At 36.8% G+C, this 11,505-nt stretch overlaps 1 protein-coding gene across 1 annotated transcript in view; it reads right to left on the bottom strand.

The window, feature by feature from the left end:
• Positions 1–11,505, bottom strand: part of LOC107661254 (cGMP-dependent protein kinase 2-like) — a 27,979-nt gene that overhangs the window by 6,773 nt on the left and 9,701 nt on the right. The window contains exons 4-17 of the mRNA XM_016450753.1: positions 8,649–8,807; positions 7,946–8,009; positions 6,525–6,602; positions 4,989–5,083; positions 4,673–4,741; positions 4,488–4,586; positions 3,867–4,020; positions 3,511–3,647; positions 3,131–3,220; positions 2,911–3,052; positions 2,668–2,831; positions 1,981–2,103; positions 1,800–1,862; positions 1,121–1,187 (exon numbers count right to left, since the gene is read on the bottom strand). Coding sequence (XP_016306239.1) covers positions 1,121–1,187; positions 1,800–1,862; positions 1,981–2,103; positions 2,668–2,831; positions 2,911–3,052; positions 3,131–3,220; positions 3,511–3,647; positions 3,867–4,020; positions 4,488–4,586; positions 4,673–4,741; positions 4,989–5,083; positions 6,525–6,602; positions 7,946–8,009; positions 8,649–8,807 — 1,504 coding nt within the window. The remainder of the gene's footprint in view (positions 1–1,120; positions 1,188–1,799; positions 1,863–1,980; positions 2,104–2,667; positions 2,832–2,910; positions 3,053–3,130; positions 3,221–3,510; positions 3,648–3,866; positions 4,021–4,487; positions 4,587–4,672; positions 4,742–4,988; positions 5,084–6,524; positions 6,603–7,945; positions 8,010–8,648; positions 8,808–11,505) is intronic.

An 11,505-nucleotide genomic window follows, 5' to 3' on the forward strand; every position in this document is an offset into this window, starting at 1 on the left:
TTCATATAAACAAACTAAGGCTTTGTCTGTGCTCTTTCCATTTAAAATTAGAGGCAACCACTGCATTTTAATCATGATCCAAACAAAGATGCTGCATACATGCAACATGAGCAGTTTTTAATCTAAATTACATTGTATAATTTCGAAATTTGAAACAAAAACAGAATGGTTTGACTTCAGTTTTGTGAAACTATACATAAAAAATATCTGCATGAAACAGAAACAGCAGACGAGCTGAATGAGACGCAGATTCACTCTCTGCCAGCAGGTGGCGCTTAAAGCGTTTCCTTGGTTTCCGCTGTAAACAAAGCAGCGCTGCACTTATGAACTTTAATATGCATTATACAGAAGCAAGATGAAAAGAAAAAATACCATTGAAAGACAGTAAGCTCCCCTCAGACATACATTCATATAAACTCCTATCCCTAATTGAATCGTGATTTGTTTAGCATCTCAACCAATTTGAATCGTCACATATTTTAATCGATTTTCAACCGGCTCGCGGTTAATCGTTACATCCCTATACTGTTCAAAAAGGTCAGTAATATTTTTTATTCTTTTAAAAGAAATTAATACTTTTATTCAGCATTAAATTTGACCGAAAGTGACAAAATGTTTTAGACCCCGTTCACACCTGTATTTAGCGTTGTCCACTTGTGATCGGATCGACAAAAATGCATCTTAATACCAGGTGTAAACAGAGCCTAAGACTTTTACACTGTTACAGAAAAAGGTATATAAATGCTCAAATAAATGCTGTTCTTTTAAACGTTCTATTCATTAAAGAATCCTGAAAACATGTTCCATGATTTCCATAAAAATATTAAGCATTACAACTCTATTCAACAATAATAAATGTTTCTTGAGCTCCAAATCAGCATATTAGGATGATTTCTGAAGGATCATGTGACACTGAAGGCTGGAGTAATGCCTGCTGGAAATTCAGCTCCGCCATCAATATTACTGTTTCTACCATATTTTTGATCAAATAATTGGAGACTTGGTGAGTGTAAGATAAAAAAAAAATTATTATACATGAATTATCATAGGGTATTATACATGTAATTTTGACACAATCCTATAAAATAAACTCTGTCCAGGTAATGAAGGTGTGTTTTACCTCTCTTTTAAGTGGTGATATCAGACTTCTGGATTTCATACCACTCCAGCTAAATCCTGTAAACCATCTAAACACCAAAAACCAATGAATCTTTGAATTAATTTAATCATGAATTAAATCACCATTGTACAATTTTTGTAGGTGATAATGACACAGATTTCAAAATTAGTGTTTATGGATGCTTTCAAAATGCTAAATGCAAATGTAATGTTTCCTAACATGATGGAAACCTGTCTGCAAGCAAACGCAAGACAGCGAAGTATCCACTGGACCTCTGGCTGTATAAGTACATCCAAGAGCATGCCCGAAATAGCCAGAAAATCCATGGAGGTCAGGATTACAATCTCCTCAAGTTTACTGATTCATTTGTTAAAACATTCTCAGAGTGACTCGGTGGAACAATAAATCAAGTGACCTAAGGTTATTTTGGCTGCCATCATTACGAAAAGCCAAGCATACTGTGGTTTTAGTTTTTAAAACATGAGAAATCTGAAAATCTTTCTGAAATGAAACACAAAAATGAGTATATCTGTAGTAATAATATGGGCATTCTGGCCAATATTTTGCATTAGGGATTCATACTTTATACGTATGAGATGAGTATTTCAAATAAGACTTACAAACTTATGAGGACATTCTTCAGTTAAGCAGCACCAGATTGTGACTGTTGTCCTCTCACCTGTGTTTTTTAATATCAGTTATTCCATTCTTCAAATTTCCCAGTCGCTCTGAAGGGTTTTGTCTTCATGGAAAAAAGAGGACAGCAAAATCATATTATTATATATAGCAGTGGGACCTGAAGAGTTTCAGAAAACAGGTGAAAGACATGAGAATGCGTTAAGAATGATCCATGATCATACCTGCACAGCTTTCGAATAAGGTCACCTGGCCTCTTGGTGATTTTTTTAGGGAAGTCCATCTTCTCAATTCCTTTCAGAATGAATGTGTATATAATCATCTGATCTGAGCCAGTAAAGGGGGGGCTTCAAGAACAATCAGATCACATACATTTCATTATAATAATCAGAACAATCTTTTACATGCATCTGTATTATGAAATGTGACCCTGGACCACAAAACCAGTCATAAGGTTCAATTTTACAAAATTGAGATTTATACATCATCTGAAAGCTGAATAAATAAGCTTTCCACTGATGTATGGTTTGTTAGGATAGGACAATATTTGGCCGAGATACAACTATTTGAAAATCTGGAATCTGAGGGTGCAAGAAAATCTAAATATTGAGAAAATAGCCTTTAAAGTTGTTCAAATGAAGTTCTTAGCAATGCATATTACTAATCAAAAATTAAGTTTTGATATATTTACAGTAGGAAATTTACAAAATATCTTCATGGAACATGATCTTTACTTAATATCCTAATGATTTTTGGCATAAAAGAAAAAACAATAATTTTGACCCATACAATGTATTTTTGGCTATTGCTACAAATATACCCCAGCGACTTAAGACTGGTTTTGTGGTCCAGGGTCACAAATGTCTTCCAACACACAGGGTTTATGACAAGAAACCTAGGTTGATGCACACCTTCCTGTAAGAAGTTCAAAAATCAGGATTCCAAGAGACCAGAAGTCCACACTGAGACCATGACCTTTATTGAGAATGATTTCAGGCGCAACATACTCTGGAGTCCCACAGAACGTCCAGGTCTTCTGGCCACACTTGAGCTTCTTAGCAAAGCCAAAATCCACCTGAGAAAATATGCTTTGAATTGATATCGCTGAACTGAGTTGACTGAGTGAAGTTTGCTGACTTAGCAGAGGAGCTTACCAACTTGACATATCCATCTGTGTCCAGCATGAGATTCTCAGGCTTCAGGTCTCTGTATATGATACCGTTGTTGTGGAGGTAGTCGAAGGCCTCTGTCACGCAGCCCACACAGAACTTGGCAGTGTACTCATCAAAACTCCCCCTGGATCAAAACAGGCACACTTTTAGCATATGCATTAAAACAGGGATGTGGACACTGACCACATGAAATGGAGCTAACCTGTCTCTAAGAAGACTCCAGATCTCGCCACCCAAACACGCCTCCAACAGCATGTACACATACTTGTTGTCTTTAAAAGTGCGGTACATTCTAAGTGAAAAACGAATAGATTAGATCTAAATAGAACAAATACGTTTTGAAATTCACGCCATGCTCAATATTACATCCACTGCCACTGGCTTTTCTCTTATATCTGGTTACGATCCTTCTCTCTTAATTCAATCATGTGAACACTAAGGGGATTCATGGGTATCTCTTTAAAAGCAATTAACAGTGAAATTCAATTCTCACTTTATTTTCAAGATGTTCCAATATTTCCTAAAACTCAGAAGACTAAACAGGCATTACTAAAACAGTCTGATCATACTAGATGAACATACTTGACAATGAAAGGAGAGTTTGTCTCAAGCAAGATCCTCCTCTCGGAGTAAATGTGCTCTTCCTGTCTGTTATCCACAATGTGTCGTTTCTTGATGCATTTCAGAGCAAACGTCTCGTTCTCATTCTTCGCCTTCACCTAGAGCAAAACTGGCATCATTATTGCTCATATGTGACCCTGGACCACAAAACCAGTCTTAAGTCGCTGGGGTATATTTGTAGCAATAGCCAAATTGGCCCTTATGACTGGTTTTGTGGTCCAGGGTCACATATTATTCCTTCACATTGTGTAAATGATTTTTTGTTTGAATGTTAAATAATGAAGAGAACGTGTGATTATTTTCAACAAGTTTCTAACCAATTCAACTCTGCCAAAGCCTCCAACTCCCAGCGTGGCAATAACCTCGAGGCAGCTGAAGGGTATGGTGGATGCAAAGTTGCTCTCTCTCTCTTTCAGCTCAATCATATCATGTGACACAGGTGTGGTGGGAGTAGTGCGGCTTCCTGACCTCCTAAAAGAATATCATTTAATATAATTAAATGAGCAAATTTGTGACATTGACCATTGTTCTGCTGATAAAGTAAAAAAAAAAAAAATGCAAACATTCAGAACAGAATAATTTTCATAAGTGGTCTCCGATTTTCGGACCTCACTGTATATCAGAATAAATAGGTGGATTATGTCTGCAATATGTGCATATGTACATGTTATGAATTATATGAATTATATTCTTCAATTCTGTCAATTGGAGATTGCTGGTAAATATCAGCCTATATTTAACTTAAAATTAATTAGTTGTTGAAACTAAAAAGTGTTTTTTATTTTGGTTTGCATGCTTTTTTTAAGTAAGGTCAACTAATTCGTTTTTACAGTGTAAGCTATACAAACTCGAAAACACTGTTTGACAGCACAATGGAGAGAGGCAAGAAGTCAAGAAGATTATCACCGTTTAAATAAAAAGAAACAGCTAGTACTTACTTAGCATTTCTTTTCTTATCGTCCCGTGCTAAAATTTCGACATAGCTCTGCAGGTACTTTTTAAGCTCATCAAAAGTTCCAACAGTCTGACTGAAGGTTCTGAGAAAAGACCGTTGTTACTGTCACTGAGTACCAAAAAAAATCATAATCAAGTGAATGATGATGATCTTGAAGTGGGAACTCACTCTCGATCAATGACAAGGCATTCCACTCCATCCTCATCTGTGATTATATTCGCAGACCTGACATCATCGCTGTGGTTTGACAAAGCAGGAACACATTCAATGAATTAGACATAAACTGATCTAAAATGGCTCCTAAAATGACAGTTTTATGGATTTGTTTGTAATAATATTCTGTTAGGTCATATACACGTTGACAAGACTAAGTTGCTCTCCGTTACAGCAGCAATACTAAAAGACCTCATTTACCAAAAGGTTATTGAAACAGGATTAAAATGGGGAAATGAGAATTGAGCTGGGGATTGATGAAGGACAGCACCTGATGAGGGCCTTCTCTCCGAAATAATCCCCTTTCCCCAAGGTGTTGATGATCTGAGGCTCTTCATGATCCTGTGTGCTCTGTGTGACTTTAATCTGGGCAGCACAGAAAGGCAGAGGTTACATTTCAAAATGTACAAACCATATCAGTTTAAGAGAACAACTGTATGTCTTATGATCGATATTTTTTTGTTTTTTACTTTGGATTTATGGTCCAAATCTATTATTAATTATATAAATTTCATGTGTGTTGAGATGATGCATCACATATAGACTGCATCCTTCAATTCTAGGCAGCATGTAATCAATAATAACGATACTGAAGAAATGGAGTTAGGTCTCTGAATTCTGATTCATTCTCAATTCTGTAAAATGATCCAGAAAACCACGGTGACCCTCTTGACCTTTCTGATCAACCACCAGTTTTTGTTGGCCGGCAGTAATGGCCTTATTCCCAACACGCTCTCGGACATGGTGGCGACAGGCTGACGAGAACCATCATTTCCGGTAATTAAATTCTCTCCCCCTCAGTAAAACATCTTCCTTCCCACCCCCATCTTGAGCGACAGTGGAGCAGAAATCAACAGGGGATCTGAGCCTGACTAGCTCATGCTAAACAGTTCCTGTTGCTTCCCAGTGGAGAGTCCTGTCTCTTAAACCCTTCAATGTCGAATTACTGATTTATCTGAACGCGTTCGACCTCCCACAGACCCAGATCAGCATCTGCAGTGAAGTCCATGAGGATTAGTGGGGTGGAAAAATGGTGCCTCGAGTGGGTTAAATCACTTTTGTTTTTTTGGTGGTTTAGCATTTAATGGTGTTAGGATATAGCATAACCTCTATACTTGGCAGTAATACATACTTGTATGTATTCAGTGGGCTTGATAAAGGGCTATTCACTTTATTATTTGTGACCCTGGACCACAAAATCAGTCTTAAGTCGCTGGGGTATATTTGTAGCAATAGCCAAAAACACATTGTATGGGTCAAAATTATCGATTTTTCTTTTATGCCAAAAATCATTAGGTTCCCCTTCATGGGAACTTCGAACTGCGTCCTCTAGGGGTCGCTATGGGGAACGCCTCGTCGTGACCCGTGTCTGAAGCATACATTGAAAAAACACCTTGCTAAGAACTTTATTTGGACAACTTTAAAGGCGATTCCAGATTTTCAAATAGTTGTATCTCAGCCAATTTTGTCCTATCCTAACAAACCATACATCAATGGAAAGCTTATTTATTCAGCTTTCAGATGATGTATAAATCTCAATTTAAAAAAATTGACCCTTGGTTTTGTGGTCCAAGGTCACATTTATTTATTATTACTAAAAGTTTCTGAATGATCATAGAACTAGAAAGGCACATCGAATATATTGAATACACTGAATATATACTGAATATCCACATTGAATATATTCATATCTCATTTTAAGTAAGCCCATGGAATGAGAAATAATTAAGCATAATACACTAAATATCATAAATACACAGAATCAAGCTTTGACAAAACTAATTGACAATAATATAATGCAAATTACCTTTCCGTTGGCAATTATGTAAAAGGTGTTTCCTTCTTCTCCCTCCCGGATGATGTAGTCTCCTTTATTATAATATTCCTGATCAGAAAACACAAGACAAACTCATTTAGCTATTGATTTTACCATCAAGCCAGTGCTGTCATATTCCCGGAGAGATCCCCCCGAGGGAGACAACAGGAAGGCCGCCATGTCTGCTTCCACAGCGATAGAAGTAGATACACCTCCTACATTTATTGCTTACATACTTGGGTCAAATTTCCTAAAATGTGTTTCATGCCAGTTTTCACATTAGAAGCAGTTAGAAATTGTACTGTTGACATTAAGATTAACACTTCACTAACCATTAAAGCAGTTCAACTTCTTTATAATAACTAACAATAACAAAAAGGAGCATTTTAGCATCTAAAAAGCATTTTAGAACTGGCTTCAAAACTCCAGAATAAGCTCAAATTTATTTTGATTATTTTTGTTGACTACAGCTTGAAAACTCTGTGCCTGAACTGGTATTCCTCCAATTCAATTGGAGACCAAGAATGTTTTCAAGTGATTTGCAAAAATAATGTTCTATTGACAGTGGAATGGAACGATTCAGCTGAAAACTGAGATCAAATCTTGTTTAGAATGTTTCAAATTAGACTGAAATCTGAGTTTTGCCAAACGTAATCATTTAACCATTCTAGAACATTGTAGTGGTGCGTCAGAGACATTCCAAGGCAATGTTTGAGTCTTCATTTCTCTGGTCCATGTTCTCAACTGATCTCCATCCCCAACTGTCTTTCTGACAGAGCTCTGCTGTTTCATTAGAGAAGCTGTCTAGGCATGCCACGCTCCTCTGAGGGTCTCAAAACATTTGTCTGCTCCCAGCGTCCCGTCTGCATTCCATTCCCCACTGTTTAATGATAGAGTTCCACATTATCTGCATGTTTCAGTCCAAAACATCTGGGCCACTATTGGGTTACATTGCTTCCTTACCCCTAGAGGAGGGAACATAATCAACTCCATCGGAGCGATTGAATAACGACATTCTCACATTCAACCCCAGGGGCCGACAATCGAGAAGAATGTCCTTGATGTTTGTTCAGCATGGAAGAACACGAGGAGGCTTATTTGACGTTGAGTTGACAAAGCCCACACTCTTTTAGAAAAACTCGCTTTAGCCCCTCATGGAGAAATGGAATAAATCAGTCAGCAGCCTATACTGGCTGCTACAAACATCTTTAACAAATCACTCGTCCCCTCGACTGAAGTGAACACTTCGCTCAGCCTTAGTCAAATAAGTATAGTAACAATATACTGGGTCAAGTGATGAAAGATGTAATATCGCCATTGTTTTTTCAAAATTGTCACTTTGGATCTAGACATTTGAAAACAAGTATTCACTACAGAAGGATACATAGGATCTGATGGGACTGGTTACTTACCACCTCTAAGCAGTCCACAATCTTAGTTAGTTTGTCCCCAGGCAGACTGGCAAGAAGTGAAACACTAAAAATAAAATAATAAAGTAAAATAAAATAAAATAATCAAAAGGTTAGGATAGTTGCAAGAGACAAGCAATGAGGCATAATTTGATTTTCTAAATATAACTTTTGCCATTTATGTATTTAACTAACCATTCAATTTCAATGCTATGTTTATCTGTCTTAAAACATTTTGGTTTAAATGTTGATCTATGATTGTCATATGACTAAACTGATACAGTCAATTTAAGACTGCCCCTTTGACTTGGATTGAACTGATGGTTATGGAGAACAGTTGTGTTAATTGAATCTTATATAAGATAATATCTCTCAATCTTTTCTTATTAGAATGTCTTCAAGAGCCCTCAAATTGAATTATTGTATTTTCCTCCTTTCATGTGTGCTATTTAAACTGATAGTTATATAAGCAAGGTCGCAGAGGTCACTTCAACCAGATCGTGAAGAAACTGACCTTCATTATCAATAGCATGGCTAATGCCACCAAAAAAATCCTCGCTATGCTTTATTTGCTTGTTTGATCTCCACAGCGTTTCATGTAAAAATCACTTTTTGATGTTTTTTTGAGGCCCAGCTAATGCTTGGCTACACATTATGTGGTAGGATACCACAGTAAACAGCGGGAGGGATGAGCAGTTTGGATTACCTCCTCAGGAAGTTGCAGTATTGCTCTTGTCGAGCCTCGGCAGTCATCCGCATGATGTTGTGAAAGACTTCTCGATCGAGGGCCCATGTCTTCACATTGCTGGCAGCTGTGATCATAACAAAACAGCAGGTAAGGGAAATACCAGAAGCTTCCTCGTTCCTCGCGGAGTGGCATCCATTTAAACTTCAGTGATTCAGTAACCAGGAAACAACAGCTGCTTCCAATAGGGCCATTAGGAAATGATTACAATTTTATTGTGGTGACTTGGGTAGAGGTAAAAAAAAAGTCTACTATATTTTGAGTATCAAACTAACTACAATATAAGTGCAAACAACATTCTCTCTAACAGTCATTTAGTTAGTTTATATACATACATATATATATATATATATATATATATATATATATATAAGACTCAGTTTTCACGAGACTCACCGGCGTATGCACAACGCTGAACTCATACGTCATGCTCCCGGAGCTGCTTCCGTGTACAACTGTTGGCGCAAGCTACATTAAAGTGATTATTACATTTTGAATATGGATATTTATCTTACAAAAACGCATCGATTCGCTACAGGAGGCCTTTGTTCACCCCCCGGAGCCGTGTGAGACCATTTTTATGGATGGGCCCTTTTTATTTCACTTCTTTTGGACTGAAGCACTGCAACACCCGCTGACTGCAATGATAGAGCTTGGAATAGCCAGGACAATTTTTTATATAACTCAGACTGGATTCGTCTGAAAGAAGAAAGTCATATACACCTAGGATGCCTCGGGGGTGAGTAAAACACAGCCTAATTTTCATTTTTGGGTGAACTAACCCTTTAAATAGGATAATCTTGTACCATATATTGGTATAAAAATACAAAGATTAAGAAAATATATTCCATTAATTGAAATTAACAACAAAGTGCATTAAACTTTACAAACTGGGGTACTGTAGGGGATTTGTGAGTTTAATGAAAAGTTCACAATTAATTAAATCATAAAAATGTAAAATTTAAATAAATCATTTTAAAATAACATAAATCGAAATAAAAAACTTCTGAAAAAAAATATTTTATTTGTTTTCCTGCATGTTATGTGACCATTAACCAATGTCAGAGAACCATGAACATGCAAATTGATACTTTATTATTAAATATTTATTTTAAAATCTCAGGGCTACTTCAAGTAAATGTATAGGTGAAAGATGTTCAGATGACAAAAAAGTTTGGGAATTCCTGGATTACATGTAAATAAGAAATAATGTGAATTTGTGCATTTTAATGTGTTTGAAAGACAAGTCTTCCAAAGACATTGTAATAGATGGTTAAATAACCTACTGAGTGATCATTCAAATAAACATTAATGTGTTCATCAGTAGGTGATGCAATGTTGAAACACCTGAAATTATTTTTGTAAATTTAGTGGTCAAATGCTGTGTAGCCACCTGACTGGTCTTTGTGTGAATGTCCACAAAACAGGAAGACTTTCTGAGTGTATATAAGTGGTAGGCTATTTTAAAAAGGAACAATTAAAAGATGAAAAAGAGGAATTTGGGAGAATAAATAAATTATGAATAATTTATTGCTATTTTGTGAATAATATGTAATCATGTAATAAATAAACAAGTTACTGTAGTCTGATTACGAGTATTTTGAAATGTAATTTAATCTAATAAATACTTCCTTTTTGGAATCTGATTATGTAATCCAGATTACATGCAATCAGTTACTACCCAGCTCTGTTTATTCAAGATGGACTAATTGGACAGTTCACGCTATGAGGTGCACCAGTTGTTTCATTTTCAGTGTTACAGTAGAAACAAGATAATGAATCTCAGCATGGTGTTTTGCAGGCAGATTAGACCAACATAAGCCTCCCAACATAATGAGCACCTACGCGCAAGGTCTCCCATAAACTTAGCATATGAAAAAAAACAGACTAATTACCAACATGAAAAATTGGCACATCTATTTATTTAGCTCTTTGAGGATGCTTGATACTATAATGAATATTCCTGTTCAAATACAGACACATACAGTACACAGCACGTACACATAACATGACCACCTAAAGCATTAGAGTTCACAAACATAAACCACATTTAATCCTTATGATTTTAGCGAATAGTTATTAACCAATCCCTAATTCACACAAATCCGACTGTTAGGCCAGAAACACAGCCTCAAGCGCTTAGTCAGTCGGCGCATTTTGCAGCGCATTGATTTTGCTTACGAAGTCGATCTTGTGCAGCTGAAAGCTAATAACCGAATGCAAGTGCGGATATTGGCGAAGCGTAGCGAGTAGTGACTGCATTCGTGTATTTGCGTGAAGTATGTTTCTGGCTTTAGTACCACCGTTCCAAGAGCACCAGGACTTTTTACTGTTGGTATCATTCCGCTTATTCGTGTTTGTGCATTCAAAACTGTCACAGTCTGTGTGGTGAGGATTTACAGTGACTTTTACAAATGACCGTCTTTATCAAAAGGGTCTGGCTGCAGCCTGGCGCTTGCACTCTCAGACTTGCATTCTCAGACTTGCACTCTCAGACACTTGCACTTCCGCTAGCGACGTCACTTGCAGTCTTTTTTATTTTTTATTTTGTTCTATTTATTGATTACTTTTTGTTTGAATCTCTCAACATTTTACAACAGTAGCCAGGTGGTGAAGACAAGAAAAAATAAACTAAATTACGATGTCACTTGCAATCGCCACTTGCACTCTCCGATACCTGCGACGTCACTTGCAATCGACACAAATTGTGCGTGTTGCCAATGGAAACAAGACGCTGTGGTGGTGATTAAACGATTAAAACTAATTTAGTACTATAACATACAGGGTCCTGCAAGAAAAAGACAAGACCCGCAAATCC

Source organism: Sinocyclocheilus anshuiensis, unplaced genomic scaffold, assembly GCF_001515605.1.
Source record: "Sinocyclocheilus anshuiensis isolate Anshui unplaced genomic scaffold, SAMN03320099.WGS_v1.1 scaffold1365, whole genome shotgun sequence".
Taxonomy (NCBI): domain Eukaryota; kingdom Metazoa; phylum Chordata; class Actinopteri; order Cypriniformes; family Cyprinidae; genus Sinocyclocheilus; species Sinocyclocheilus anshuiensis.